Source organism: Eleginops maclovinus, chromosome 2 (assembly GCF_036324505.1).
Source record: "Eleginops maclovinus isolate JMC-PN-2008 ecotype Puerto Natales chromosome 2, JC_Emac_rtc_rv5, whole genome shotgun sequence".
Taxonomy (NCBI): domain Eukaryota; kingdom Metazoa; phylum Chordata; class Actinopteri; order Perciformes; family Eleginopidae; genus Eleginops; species Eleginops maclovinus.
The window spans coordinates 24599460-24615900 of record NC_086350.1 but is presented as its reverse complement, the minus strand read 5'-3'; the positions used below and the strand labels follow the sequence as shown (position 1 = coordinate 24615900).

Below are 16441 nucleotides of genomic sequence, written 5' to 3'. Positions count from 1 at the left end.
TAGCCCACTGGTTCCAGCAGAGTCTTACTGTTATTTGTTAAACTATACCGACTATTCAGACGTCTAAGTGGGATTACTTTTAATGAGATTGTGTGTCATTTTCCAATTTGCCTTTTATAATTCAAAACTGGGTTAATTATACCTCACTTACCAATATTATAAAGTACAAATCATGGTTCACATCCAAATAAATAAAAATAATAATAATTTACGGGGATAAAAGATATACAGGCCTATACCATGTTAAAGTTGCATTTAAATAACTGAGCAAAACATGTGGAATTTAACAGTGCCTGAATCACCTGCATGTTGCAGCCTAGACTGATTTTCATACACCAGGGGGGGCAAAGTGGATTTATCCTTAGAGAGAAAAGAGAAGGGGGAAAACAGTTGTTGCCTTTATTCAAAGAAAATATCACACCTTACAGTGGATAACTATTGTGGAGAGGGTATTTACTTATTACATCTTGGATGGTTCTTCATCACCTGATGATTTCTTTGAAATATGTACCCTGTCAAGCACCAACGTGCTATTGTTTTGCTGCCGCCATTAATATCAGCTCTCCACTTTACCTGATTGGTTAATGCAACTGTTGAAATACCGCCTACTTTTAAATAGTCGTGTTTGCACAGCAGGGATTGGTCCAAGCAAATGTCACTCGCGTATGTCCAAATCCCATAAAACCCCTCTTACTCTTACTGTATTGGCTGAGAGGCCAACCACAATGGTTTGACTCTGGTAATTGGTTGAGGAGACGTCAGTCAAGATTCAACCCAAAGCCATTGGTTGCTGGTACTAGAGCAGGTCTACGTTTTTTTTCTTTCCCAAAACCAGTCAGACAGGCAGGGACGATCAGACATACTTCAGCTATTGTCGCAGAAATATAATGTTTTTATCAACGAAACCGATGCTGTGCGTTCTGTGGATTTAACTTTACACCTTCAAGTATAATAACTGTAAGTAAAACAACCTGTTTTGTTTGTGTTTCCTGTGCGTACAATCAGATGCAGACACAAAGTGGAATGGCAGTGAAGGCATCTCAACTATATTGTTTGTCAGAAAAAATATCGTAGCTTGTGTTTTATCAATTGACGTAAATGCCCACTTCAGACACCACATGCACTGCAAACTGCTGTGGTGAATTTGAGAGTACAGTATTTGATTTGCTGGTACTTTTTTACGGGTAACGTTAGTTGAGTTGAAGTGCTTCGGTATGGCCATTGAAGTTGGTGCACCTCAAAAGCTAGCCCAACGTCGCCTGCTGTATAGCGTTAATTTACATCACTGCTGAACTTGTTTTCATTAGAAGACATGAACACAATTCCCTAAAGTCATACCATATATCTTTATTTATAGACAGTTAACAGTTAACGTACACATTGAGTGTCACCACTTAACCAGAACCAGGCGCTGGTTGAGTGACCAAGTTACTCAGTTATTAGCTTGGAGGCTAACTATTGCTAGCTAATTCCGCGGTAGGTTGTTTACAACGTGGATCAACTAGTCCAATTAAACCCTGTTAATTGAATAACGTAGATTACTTAGTGTGAGCATTTTGACCTGTTTCGTTCTGGTGCATTTCGCTGCCAGTCGCAGCAGGCATCCCTTTGTTTTGTTTCTCAGATTCCAATTAAAAATATTTGATTGTCCATTAAAATGACATACAATATTTTCTTCTTTGGCACTGGAAAACCATAAACAGTACAACATATAATTCATAAACACCAAAAGAAGGACATTGCAACATAAAGTAGGAGTCTTAATTAAAGAGCAGTGGATTGCTCTTCCACAGGCTTGGCTCCGTTAAAATATCAGTTGTATTAAAATAAATAATTTACTATTCGTTATAACCAGTGATGGTGTTGGTGGCAGAATTCCCTAAGAAGGATCCTGTGTGTGTGTGTGTGTGTGTGTGTGTGTGTGTGTGTGTGTGTGTGTGTGTGTGTGTGTGTGTGTGTGTGTGTGTGTGTGTGTGTGTGTGTGTGTGTGTGTGTGTGTGTGTGTGTGTGTTTTAGAGGGGAGACTTATTTAAACAGGCTGTTATTGAGGCTGGCCATTGGGACCTTCAGTCTCCGGCCTGATGTCAGCAGCTCGAATGACCCGGTTATTTTATTGCTGTTGTCTTTTAGTAGCATGTTGTTGTTTTTGTATTGTTATTTTTTATTCATGCAGCCATCCTTGTTCACTGCAATGCTGAATAATGCATACAGATGATTTACAGAGCTTTACATAGCGGCACACTTTAAAAAAAAAATCACACACACACACACACACACACACACAATGTGTATGATAACATTTAGTTTGACCCTTTTTTCGATGCGTTACACTGTGCTCTGTTTGGATGCAGCTTACTTTAAGTTAAATGCTATGGGTTGATTAATTGACTTATTCTCTGGTGCATTTACATGCAGGAAAACACTGTCCAGAATTCAGTGTGTGTCACTGTATGGTTTTATGTTTGTGATATAGAAAAGCAATACTGAAATCTGTAGGTTGTACTTGATAACTTGTCTCTTATTTAATAGATAGTAAGTCCATACTATCTGATAGTGTGTTTTTTTTATGAAGCAGCAAGTGCTGAGGTGTATTGAATTATTGATCTGATAAAAATATCAAATGTCATAACCGCTGAAGCCATAACTCTATAACATTAATGTCATGAGCCAGAGAGGCGTATCTGATTCTTTCCTCTGATCTAATCAAGTATATTTCTTCATCTCTGTGCTTCCCTTCTTTCAGCTGTTTCTAGCGCAATGTCAAGGGATGGACAAATTAGATGATGCATAAAAACTATTGACATATGATATGAGGCATGCAGGAACATAAACGGAAAGGAAACATTGTCTTCTTCATACGATAGATAGAGACGACTAATGCAACTGAATAGGATTTACACACATAAACACTCTTCTTGTCATACTTCGGTCAACAAAATCGGCTTTTGAAAACACAACAGATAACAATGTATTAGGGCTGCAACTAACGATTATTTTAGTAGTCGACTAGTCGGTAGATTATTTTTTCGATTAGTCAACGATTAGCTCTCCTCCTCCTCTTACTTCATTAGTGACTAGTTGCTCATGTGATTCCTGCTGATCAGCATCATCATCACTATCTGAATCACATCCGAGGAGTGAATCGAGGACTGACCCACACTTTTGTGTTTCATTAGCCGAGGATGTTGCATACACATCATCTGATGGTGTGGACTCCCCTCTGCTATGCTGGTTCCTCTCAGAGGCACTCTGTAGGGCTAGAGCTTGTAGTTTATTCTGCATGCTGAACTTTTCCTCTGGTGTCAGGAATTTCAGTTTTCGAAATCTTGGGTCTAGTGCAGCTGCAATGATGTGTTTGCTTGGACTATCATCTGTGACATTGACCACTTTAGAGCAGCTTTCGGTCATCTCCAATGAGGCAACAGTCTGAAAAGCCTGTACTGGCGCTGCATCACAGGCAACGCTGGTGGACTTCAATAGCCCTCTGTACAGAGGAGGCAAGGTAGAGATTGTCACATACCTTTCTCCGCTCAAGTACACAGTGGCACATTCAAATGCCTCAAGCGCTTTTGCAAGGTCTTCCAAGAGGGTCCACTGATCGGGTTTGAGGTCCAGGTACCTTTTACCTTGCTGCGTTGTTGTTGTTGGATCTGACAGAGTGGCAGTAACTGACCATCTTTGTTCAAGTAGACGGGTGGTCATGTGATAAGTAGCTACTATTCCATCTAGTGGAGATGTCCTGGATAAGACGGTGATCCGGAGTCTCCAGCTGTTTCTGCTTAACCTTTAGTTTGCTTGAAGCCAATTCACTTTTTTTAAAGTGCTCCACAACAGCCCTCGCCGCTCCTAGTGCATTGCTGATCTGTGTTTGCTTCAGAGCATGGTTGACCACCAGCTGTAAGGTGTGGCCTGCACAACAGACCGACAGCCACCCATGTCTATCTTGTAAAAGGTTAGCAGCCAGCACCATATTATGGGCATTGTCATGGACAATCCCTACAATCTTGGAAGGAGGGAGTTCAAACTTTTCTAAAGCCTCCTCAATCCACTCTGCGATGTTGGTGCCAGTGTGCCGTTCCTCAAGTGGCATTGTTGTCAGGCAGAAGTTTTTGAACACCCAATCATCACTTAGATAATGGCAAGTGATGTCCAGGTATGCTTCTGTGGCAATACTGGTCCAGGCATCGGTAGTCAGGGCGATCTTGCTGCTTGCTGATTTGAGAGCATCTTTAACATGATTGAGAATTGCTTCATACTTTCCCTCCATGAGCTTGGTAAAATGTGTTCTTGAAGGTAACGTGTAGTCAGGATTGAAAGTGTGGATCATTGGCTTGAAACCCTTGCATTCTACCATTGACATTGGCCTCATGCCGTAGACCAGCATGTTTAGAACGCTGTCAGTGAGGAGTCTGGCCATTTGAGGGCATAGTTACCACAAGTTGTAGACTTAAATTAATCAATTTTATTGATTTTATCGGACAAATTAATGATTTATAATTAGTTATGTATACACTTGTTTATCTACGGTATTTATCTATCTTCCTATCTATTTAGCATACGTGCAGTCATGCAGAGCTAGGTAAAGTTAGGTAGGCGAGTTGACCGTGTGAATTTACAATGAGGGAAGAGGGACAGTAAGACTGTAATTCAATGTTCTTATGCAATTGGGTTAACACATTACCTAAAAGTAACTAATTTCACTCTGGACTAGAGGACGCGTTTTCCGAAAGGTAAACCAAAACCGGCTAACTTACCCATCCGGAACTTCGGGCGCTAGACGTCCTGGGTGATGGCGTTTAAGATGCTCATGCATTGCCGTTGTACTGCCGTGGTAGGCCAGCTCTGCGTTGCGGACAGTACACTTGAATTGTGTAGCTATTAGATTTATTTTCCTTAAAAAATGCCCAGACTTTAGATAATCGCGGTCTCAATTTTACTGCAGTCTGCTCACGCTGATCCGGAGCCTCTGCCATGATTCATCTCTGTTAAACTTCCTCAGTGGTTGGGTTAGGATGCAGATGGTGCAAAGACGAAGCTGCTCCTTCTTTTTTTTTTTTATTGGCGGTTGGCAACTCGGTGCATTAGCGCCACCACCTGTTACGGGTGTGGAGCATCCAAAACAATGGGGAAATGAATGGTCCTTTTGCTTCCCCTTCAGAACCGGAAGCAGTGAAATGCAAATCTGCAGCGTACAAAATGACGGTGGTGGCTTGCCAACTCTTGCAATTTAATTTGCGTGTGTTCTAATGAGTCATGAGTTAAATGCCTAGTGTGCTTTAATAATACGACGCGTCAACAACAAAATTTCGCGTCAACAATGTCGACTAGTCGTTGCAGCTTTACTGATATATTGATATAATATTGATATTCGGAAAACATCCTAGATATTGTCTTAGTCATAGAGTTTGGATATTGTATTATGTGAATTGTTAAGTTGTTTTTAAAGGCAGTAACAGTGAAGTCATTTCTGAATTGAACTTATTTTACAGTTTTATTGTTTGCCATACCCTGCTTTTTTTATATTTGTAGGAGGACTCGGAATACGGATACTAACATGTTTTGTACAGCAGTGTAGCTGCACATTTTAACAACAATTTTATACTTTGAAGCTTACACGCAATCGCCAAACACAAACAGTGTTTGGCTATAAACAAACTACATCACGGTAGACCTCACTTCACCTCCCTGATGTAGCAACTGCCAGTGCCAACTCATCTCTAGGTTTAAGGACTCATTCCTGCACCACTCTGCGAATGGTGTGCCTGTTAAAAGTTCTATTAGATGCTCATCCAACTCCAAGAAAGGCCTCCTGTACTTGAGAGCTGTGTGGGAAAGACATGCAGAAAAACATTTTAAAAAACTAGTTTTATTTTACACATTTAAAACAAGTTGATGATTAAAGTTATAAGGAAAATATGTATTCTGTTCTTTAACATTGGAGCATGTTTTCTATTCCCCCAAAAATCAGGTTATGTTGGACATTATGAATCCCGCAGCATTTGCCAATAAGTCTACACGCATGTAGAGAATCAGGTGGATTTGGTCTCAGGAAGTGTTGGTTGTTTTCCTGACCCATAACACTTTTGACTCTTGGTTTGGTACGTAAGTGTCCGCCTCTTGGAGCAACCTTCCAAATGTACTCCACTTTGTGTTGATATGTAAGCACATAAGCGCTTTTGCCAGCTGATGAATCATGTTTATATCATCTCAACACGAACATCTAAGAAAGGTCACCCACTGTGATGTTTGTACACGTCCAGGGCTGACACTTAAAAATCCCAGAGGGAACAAAAGAAACGGTTTTCTCCCTTCAGTGCATCTATCAGGCGAGTTCCTCTGTTCATAGTCGGTCATCTCAAGAGACTAAATCCCTTTGCTGCAAAAGGAAGTCCAGACCTTTCCGCACAGTCTTTATTTGTACCAATAGAAGTGTTGCTGGTTTGAACCCCAGCCCCTTAATTCAACATTTCAAAGTGTTCTTGGTCAAGATACTTAACCCCAGATGCTCCTGTAGGCATGGACATGCTCTTGGAGGTGCTTTGTATGTAGTTTTGGATAGAAGCATCAGCGAAAAGGAAAGGAATTGTAATCTACAAAAAAAAAGATATTTGGAAATAAACGTCGCAATTTACTCAACAATGACCAGATGGTGCTTTACCATCCAGGGGTAGATGTTGTGTCTCGTCAAAAATGTTAGTCTTGTCAAGTTTCTTGTTTGGGTCATCATGCCCCAGGTCTATGGTTGGTCATGTTTTATGTTTTGTTTAGTCATTTTTGTCTTGTCTCCCACTTCCTGTTTTGTTTTGATACTCACCTTCTGTGTCTCATTCCAGGTCTCTTGACTCCCTGTCACTGCCCTTGTCAGCGTCAGCCCCGCCCCTGATTGTTTCCACCTGTTCCCTGTTACCTCCTGTTTAAATAGTCCTGTCTCCCCCTGTGTTGTGCCAGTTTGTCTTGTCCTGTGTGTGGATCAGTAACCAGCGTACCAGCATTGTGTTTATTAATCCTCCATGTGAGCGTCTTGAGTTCTTGTTTTTGTTGTGCAGTTTTGGAAATAAAGTATTTTTTAATACTTTGACTCTGTCTCCTGGGGTCGTGCATTTGAGTCCTACTGCATTGTGTTTAGAGTTCGTGACAGTAGACCTTTATGAAAAAGTGTTTTCACTAAAAAGTGCCATTTTCTTACCCTCTCTTCATATAGACATTGTCAGAAGACACTCAGTTTTACCCCCCTGTGCTTTCAATTACGTTAAAAGAATTTTCCTGAAATGTGTATATTTATCATCCAGGGAATTTTTGGGAGATGAAAAGAAAAACAATTATGGGCATTTATAACTAGAACAGCCAAAGGGGGTTATTGTTTAGGTGTCTATTAATAAGCAGGAAGTCCTATCATGAGCTAGAGCTAGCTAGACCTGATGGATATGGACATAAACGCGAGTGAAGTATAATTGGACGTAAGAGAGGGATCAGGTTCTGAACAGATAGATCAGAACAGCCGCTCACCCGGATCACCTGAAGCTCTGCCATTGTGACGGGACACACACACTTCAAGTTAGACCCTTGCTACTTAATTATTTAATCTAACTCTGACACTCGGTGAACTAACCTGCAATCTTTGGTTTTTCCAATTCCTGACACGTTTTTTTTAATTAATATTTTTAAAATGCGTTCTGCAGAGAAGGGAGGCTGGCGTTGCTCACGGTTTGGAATGAGAGAAAACAGGACAGAGTAACACGGCGAATATCGCTCATATTTATATATTTTTTGGAAGACCTTAGTTAAGGCGGCAGGCGTGCGTTGCTTAGGCGGCCGCCTAAGCTGTAAAGTGCTGCGGGAACCCTGCTGTGATGGGTTTCAAAACAGATCACATGCTGTTTTGAGTCCTTACTTGGAACCAAGATTCTTTTCGAGACTCGCTCAAATGTCCACCTTGAGTCAAGGGACTTGTACTTTTAAAATCACCACCACTACACACACACACACACACACACACACACACTGCCATGGGCAACTTGGCCAGTGTTTAAGCTATGCCAATTTTGGGCACCAAGTTCAGGCCTATTGACTACCGGGCTACTTACAGAGGCCACAGTCTATTCAGCAGCTCTGTTGATATTCCACTGACGAGGTGTGTGTGTGTCTGTATGTGTGTGTGTGTGTGTGTGTGTGTGTTTCTCAGCACAAGAGTATTGATAAAAGATGGACTAACATCTAAATGTGGGTTTACATTTCCCCTTAAGCTACCATAAAGAAGAACGATCTTCGTCACATTTGAGAATGTCTCCAGTTGTGTATTTGCTTATTTGAACACTTTCCTGTGAAATGTTGACCCCTTCACTGTGCACTGAACTGTCAGACCGTATCACTGCCCTCACACCCCTCACTGTGTTATTATGGGTTGATGAATACAGTGCAGTGCATATTCCCTAAACTGGTCTGTGTTCATTAGTCCTGTGTAGCCGTCCTGGGATGCAGAGCCCCCCCCACCTCCTGACTGTCAGTGCCTGTGCCTGGGTCAGCAGCCTCTGTCACCGTAAGTTAGCCTGCAAGTGGAATGAAGCCCCCAAACCCTTTTTAATATTCCTTTTGTTTGGTCTTCTCTGCCTGCCCCCTCCCAGCCATGCATCATCCCGACTGGTCCACTAAAGTGTCTCATATATTCTTCCTCTCCCTCTGATCCGTGCTTGTTTTTCCTTGCATTGTGCTCATAATGGTTAGTAATGATTTTTGTAATGGAAGCTATAAGTGATTGGCCACTTAGCAAGGCACAATTTCAACTGCCTAATCACTTAAATGAGCTAAAATAGCTCAAATCCTGTAAACTATGTGCTGTTGTGTTCATAAATCAATTGGTAAATGGCAAAAAACATACCAATTAATTATCGTCCTATAGTTTAAGCCAAACTTGGCCTGGTTTCAGCTTCTTACGTGTGATGCTTTTCCTCCTTGTGTGTCCTTGTAATAAAGTGGTGCAGGAAGTTAGCATTGCAAGGGCTCCCTCGACAGCACATGTTTATGATACTTCCACATTTTGTACAGCAGGATAATCTCCACATAGTAACACCAACGGTATGATAGATGAAATGGAAGTGCTATAAAATAAAAGCCAAAAGTAAAAAGCTAATGTTGTGCTATAAACAAAATACAACGCGTTACTTCATGAAACCACTGCTAAGCTAAAGATGGACTGGTGCCGGGGCGATGACATTTAGTTGTGTATTATTTAGTCACTTGTTCGCAACCGCTGTTAAACTAGCTACATTTAAAGTGGGGTTTTCCAACAGGCATTGAGGATACCTAACAAGTTTTGTTTGGCTGAATAATCTCCAAATATGAATACCACTATGTGATTTTTGAAGTGTAAATGCAATTGCAAAGCTAATATATGGCAATAAACAAATTACATCACCGACATCACCAATGCTAGGCTAAAGGCGCACTCGTGTCGGTATAATGGCGTTTAGTAGTGTAATGTAGTTTGTCTATAACTGCTATTTTTATGACACCTCAGACATTCTTGATTATTTACATGCATAATATTTCACAATACAAAATGTGCAAATCTCAGCTTGTGTTAACTACAGGCCTTATTTCAGGCTTCTCACCACAAACACGGTGAAACAACGTTGACTTCTAGATGGGAAGTCTTTTCTGGGTTTCAGGACTCGTCACTCTACCACTCTATAAACCAAAGCCCTTATATCAGGCATTTAGCCAAAAACACGTAAAAAAAACTCAGACTTTGAGACGATGGTAGTGGTAAAATGCTAACTTATTTCCGGGTTTAGGACTCATTCATTCTACACTCTACATTTGGTTTGGAAAATTAAGTTATTTGATGATGTCATCCGGGAAACAGTTTGTGGTATTTACCTTCTGCAAAGAGAAGCGGACTATGATCCCTCTCACATGAATACTCCCCTTTCTGATACAAAAACTATCAAAGTAAACTCTTTACAATATAATTCAGTCCGTGTTTGATTTAGCTGCATTTTAATACGGTTCCTGTTCAGAGTACACACTATTTGACATTTCTCTGGTTGGTATGAAGTGTCTGAGTTATGAGAAAATCTAAATAAAAAACACCAGTCTCATATTTGGATTTCAAAGCATGAATCAGTTCCCTGGAAGAACAAGCCTGCTGCCATACTAAATTGTGTTGAATCACCGGCTAACCTTTGGCCAGTTCTCATGGAGGATGACCTTTGAACGAAAATGCTGCTGTCTGGCATTATTGACATTAGGTTTTAGTATGAGTGCTACAGGAGAGCCGGATAAAGATGGCCGGAGAGCACAGCCTTCTATGCTGTTTAATTTACAGCGTTACAGTTTGTGCATCAAAAATGTAAATCTGTATTTCATTATTAATGTGTGAGGACTGTGTCTATGCAAATCATAACCAGCAGGATTGTTTGAGGCTCCACAATATGTTAACTAAGGTTATGATATACGATAACCTTGATTCTTTGACTAATATGAAATCATTGTTATTGTGTGTTCATTAATCTTTAGTGTTATATATATTTATAGTATTTATATAATATATATATATATATATTGCTACTAATGGACAGTAAATGTTTCCCACATAACTTTATTCTATTTGTGGCGGTATCAGACCCAAATCCTTGGGGCTGCCAACCTGCTTTCATATTGTTTATGAGAGAGCGTCGGGGGCTGAACAAATCAATGCGCAGCACGCAGCTCTGTAATGTAATTGGATAACGATTTTATTTTTACCACCCCACGCTGTCATGTCATTAGACTTTTTATCATTTCTTATGTTCAACAGAAAGCAGTAAAACAATGGCCGACATTTAGAAATAAGTGCTGGCCCTGAATAGGCTTGAACCTCATATATGTGTGAGTTAGTCGTTTTCATAGCTCCTCCTCGCCGAATGCTGAAAAGGTTGGCCATAGATATAAGGTAGGTAACAGGAAACATTTTTGTTTTTTGAATAACCTTAACTTGCTATTCTTAAAGTCACTATGAATGGAGAAGCACTAAAATGTAAAGATAATCCAGAGCGATGTGGGTAAACATGAATCTTTTATCTATCCACATTGAAATGTTCCCGGACACATTAAATGGCACTAACGGAAACGCTGATAAGGACCCTAACGTGCAGTTATGTAAAAACAAGGACTATGACACCTCTGCAGTCTGCAATATGTAAATTGGAAACATTTATTACGAATGTAAATTGGAATAGCATTTTAATTTGAAATATTATGTGCATGCCCTTTATCTAATAGTTATTGTTTGTCACTATCTTCACTTTTGCTGTAACAATGTACATTTCCCCTCTTTGGGACAATAAGGTATTCTGATTCTGATTCTTTTGGCTCTATCGCGTTACTGCCCCAGGTTTGAATATATTTTTAAAGCAGTTGAAGGATCTAACATGACCATTATCTTTCAGGTCACATTGAACGTTTTCTCTCAGTTTGAGAGTTCAGGGTATTTATTAAACAGTGCGCATTAGCAGCTTTAATAACTGAGTGTTGGAATTCTTGTGACAGACTCTACGTAGATACAACATTTCTCCTTAATGCCTCAATCATCTGTTAAAGTCACCCTTCTGTCCTCCCTCCTGCAAAAATCTGTGCACTCTTTACCATTGACTTGCATAGGCTGACTCGGAAGTTAGCATCACAAGGGCTCCCTCAACAAAGGGCAATGAGATTCTTCCAATGGATTTCAAAAAATAAAATATGTGGCAAACACATGTTTATGTTGCTTATATGTTTTGTTCAGCAGGATAATCTCTACATATTAACAGTGCTTTTATGATTTTTGAAGCATAAATGCAATTGCCAGCGGTGAAAAGCTAACATTGCTATAAACAAACTACATCACAGTGGCACGACTTCACTTCTAAGCTAAGGCGGCTAATGTTTGTCGTGATGATGTGTATACTTACAGTAAACACACGCATAGGCACAGACAAGCATTGTGTCGCCTTCCTTCCCTCTGTGACATCAACTATGGTGCGTGTTTGTGAGTGTTAACTGTTTGTATGTGCTCCGCTTTTGTTTATTTACCACAATGCAGCCACAGAGAGGTTGCTGTCTAGCCTTCATTGTGATCTGTGGAGCACCACTGACCTCATGACTGATCTATTGTGGCTCCAGGTCAGAAACTGCATGTCAGCAAATTTAGATGGATGCACTCTCACACACACACACACACACACACACACACACACACACACACACACACACACACACATACAGCTGTGCTGAGGCTGCTGAAACAGCATTTCTTGTAGAGTGGTGTGTCATTAGTCTACATGTAACAAATATCATCCTAGAGTTTATTTTACCGTGGATGTAAGATAATGCTTGTTAGTGTAATGTCCATTTGTCCCATTTTTAAAAATCATTTTTTCTAAATGTGATCTAGATGGAAACCTTTAGAGTATGTATTTATTAAAGGTGCCTTACATGCTCATTTTCAGGTTCATATTAGTGTTTTCCGTCTCTACTGGGACATGTCTCCATGCTTTAATGTTCAGAAAGCTCTTTATTTTTCTCATACTGCCTGTGCTGCAGCACCTCTTTTCACCCTCTGTCTGAAACCAGAGCCCAATGTATAAGTTCCATCCCACTTGTTAAAGCTTGCTGCCAAAAAATCCATTCAATTACAGTTACATCGGGTTTGGAGTCATTTGTTAAACTATTAACAATATTGCAACAGCGGAGGCGTAGCTTCAGACATCTCAGATCCTATAATTAAAGACGAGTGGCTGTGCGCTCCCTCGCTCTCCTGGGGACAGTAGATACGAGTAAAATAATACTGGATTCTGAGATGAAAGGCAATTAAACATGTTACCCAGAAGACAAAGAAATGAAGATGAAAGGAACGGTAAGGAAGAGATGAAGCTCAATGAACCAAAGTTACATGTGGTAGCCTATAAACAGATGGGTTTCGATTTCAGGTTGTCTCTCACACAGGGCCTTTAATCTCTTACACTTTTTTTATTTTTTGTATTTTGTGCAGCGAGCCGCTCCTTAATGAGAAAAGAACCCCCGACAGGACGAGCAGGGTCCCCGATGCAATTAGGCCGTATATTAGTCTGGTTTCTTCTTCCTGTTCTATTTTTGTACTGGGGTCAGCCATCATATACACAAGTGTCCTGCTCTTCACAAATACAAAGAAGAATATTGAAAAAGTTTTCCATGATGCTTTTTTATTATTTTTTTACCTGAAATCAACTTTTTACTGCGTATTGAAATGACTTTACATGGTCGCCTAATCCGAACATCTTTAGCAACAGGCTGCTATCCCTAGTATCCTAATAATGTCCGGATGACCAATCAGAATGGAGTATTCTTGGATCTTGGAACACCAAACTCCCATTTTGTTGAATTGTTTAAAAGTAAATTAAAAACCTATCTTTTGAATATTGCTTTATAATAATATGGCTTTTCATTTTGGGTTAACTCTCAATTCTCACTGGTATCATTGTCCATGTTTTACTTTTTTTCTGTTTTGCTTTTATTTTTAAAATTGTTTTATTTTAACATATTTTAAGTTCTTGTCGGCTTCACTTCAAAGGAACTTCATTAGGATCACTGTTGAAGTTTAGATTGTTCTCCATTTATTTTAATATTGAAGTCATGTTTTCTTGTTCTGTAAAGCACTTTGGGCTGCTTTGTGCATGAAAGGTGCTATACAAATAAAGTGTATTATTCAACTAAGGTGTGGATAACCTCCTTCTCATTTCCAGGTTTAGTTATGCAAATGAAGGACTCAGAACAATATGCATGCATGGATACTGTTTATTTGCTGCTGATCTGCAACTCGACTTATTCCCCTTGTTCCGTTCTTGTCGTTGAACAGTAGGAGAGGTTGTTCCGAGTGACTCCCTGGAGGTGCCAAACGAGGCCGCCATGTCGGTGACCGTTCACGAGAATCGCAAGTCCCGCACTAGCACGGGCTCCATGAACATCTCGCTGTTCCACAAGCCTTCACATCCCGACAGCGTCCTGACCCACCTGAACACCTTGAGGAAACAGTGCCTGTTCACTGACGTCACTCTATGGGCCGGGGACCGCTCCTTCCCATGCCACAGGTAAACGTTTCTGAAATTCACTGATAACATTTAGTAAACACAGCCACCACAGCAGAGACACGTGTTAGATTCCTTTTTTATATAACCTCCAGAGCATGACCTTGACATTTAAGTTCACTCTCAAAATGTGTTGATCTGGCAGGGCTGTCCTGGCAGCATGCAGTCGTTACTTTGAGGCCATGTTCAGCGGAGGACTACGAGAGAGTCTGGACAGTGACGTCAACTTCAGAGACAGTATACACCCTGAGGTACTACCGCTGTTACAGAGGACAAATCTACACAGTTTTTCCGTTAGAACTTTCAAGCGTCTTCCAAAAGCTCTTTAGATGAAAGCATTCATCAACTAGTCCTCTATCCAGCCACTACTTGTGAAACCAATCTGAAGTCAATGTCCGTTTTTCACAGCTGATTTGTTAATGGATCGATAATCACTGTGCTGTTGAATTCTTTTGATACCTTTTTAATAGTGGTGCAGTGATGAAGCATTCTTTTAGGCTGACCCAGAACTCAGCATCACAAGGGCTCCCTGCGATTTTTCCATTGGATTTCAGAATATGAATTGAAAAATGTGGCAAAAACATGTTTATGATACTGATACGTTTTGTTCAGCAGGATAATTTCCACATATTAACAGAGCTTTTATGATTGATTTGAAGCATAAATGCAATTGCCAGTGTTAAAAAGCTAACGTTGCTATAATCATATTAAATCACGGTTAAGCTCGAGCTCAAGGCGGCTAACGTTTGGCGTGATGACGTTTATTACACTCATTTAGTCACTTGATATCAACCGCTCACTTAAACAGATTCAAGATTCAAGGGTTTTAATTGTCATATGCACCGTATCTACAGTTTGGTTATGGCAATGAAAATCTTTTAACAATACAACATATTATATAAAGACATAAGACAAATCGAAATTGGCTGACACAATTTACGTCATAGAATAATCCCTGAAAATCTTCCAAACCTTATTTCAGGCGATGAACCACAAACGCATTAAAAAAAGAAGTTTACTTTGAAACGACGAACCGGAAGTGGGAAAACTGGGACACATTTTTGGGTTTAGGAAAAAATGGGAGGAAAGAGGGTGCATGAGGTGAGGAAAGACACATAACAACAGACATCAGCCTTACATAAAACAGGTTACCCTAAGGCGACAATGACGCCACGGAAAACTTGGATGTTTTAAGGATGTTATTGACATTTGAAAGGTCAAAAAAAAAAAATCAACTTTTGTTTCCCACAGCACCTGTTCCTGCGGTATCGATTTGCTAAGTCATTCACCCTTTTTTTTTCCTCTCTCAGAACATAAGGCCATGGAACTACAGAAAATACAGTTTTAGTTTTCTCCCCCTCCCTCACTTACTGTCCACAACTTCTATTTTAGTAACTTGGCTTTGTAATGTGGTCTGAAAACTTGTACACACTCAGTTGTTTGAAACAGAAGCCTTAATATTTAACATTCTGTCCTAAACTTCTTCATACTAAACTGTCAGTGTTTTAAATTTGAATCCTCAACTCTTCCAGGTCTTGGAGCTCCTGCTGGATTTTGCTTATTCTTCTCGAGTCATCATAAACGAGGAGAACGCTGAGTCATTGTTAGAGGCGGGCGACATGTTGCAGTTTCATGACATTCGAGACGCGGCAGCAGAGTTTTTGGAGAAAAACCTACATTCTTCAAACTGCCTGGGGATGATGCTGCTATCGGACGCTCATCAGTGTAAGCGACTGTATGAGCTGTCGTGGAGGATGTGTTTATTACACTATGAGACGGTGAGGATGGTGAGGTTTTTCTGATTCTTGCACTGACCTGGTGTTACCCATGTTTCTGAAAGCATTTCTCAGGCCAGTCACTGCTATCTGTGAAAGGCTGATGTATAAGCTCTGGTATATCCTGTTTCTAAGCCTTATCATGCCCTTGATACCATACACATTAATACAAAAATGACTTTACTTTCAGCCATTTAATAAATTGGGTTAAGTAATCTTAAGTTCTTTGGATCTGATCCATCTGTGATCTCACCATGAGCTCATCATCACAAGCAAAAGACGCTGAGTAATAGTTTGCAACATCCTCAGCTCTTAAAGGTCCCCTAATATACTCTTTTTCAACAATACATTATCGGTCTCAGATACAAAAACATGTCTCTGAAGTGTTTTGCTCGAAATATCTTACCTTACCGTAACAGATCATTGTAGCATATTATAAACCCCTCTGTTTCAGCTCTGTTCCTAAATTCTGTGTCTGTAGCTTTAAATGCTAATGAGCTGCTGCTGCTGGCCGCGCCCCTCTACGAGATGTTTGGTTAAAAAAACACAATGGTGCTCTACGAGGAGATTCAGGTGCTAAGGTGGGCG

At 40.3% G+C, this 16441-nt stretch overlaps 1 protein-coding gene across 2 annotated transcripts in view; it reads left to right on the top strand.

The window, feature by feature from the left end:
- Positions 1 to 834: 834 nt before the first annotated feature.
- Positions 835 to 16441, top strand: part of enc2 (ectodermal-neural cortex 2) — a 34046-nt gene continuing 18439 nt past the window's right edge. Inside the window, exons 1-4 of one of the 2 annotated variants that reach the window (XM_063912094.1) lie at positions 835 to 957; positions 13850 to 14081; positions 14224 to 14329; positions 15611 to 15856. In XM_063912094.1, coding sequence (XP_063768164.1) covers positions 13900 to 14081; positions 14224 to 14329; positions 15611 to 15856 — 534 coding nt within the window. In that variant the 5' untranslated portion in view covers positions 835 to 957; positions 13850 to 13899. Of the gene's footprint in view, positions 958 to 8275; positions 8537 to 13849; positions 14082 to 14223; positions 14330 to 15610; positions 15857 to 16441 lie in introns of those variants that run through there. The other variant, XM_063912085.1, reaches the window with a different exon arrangement.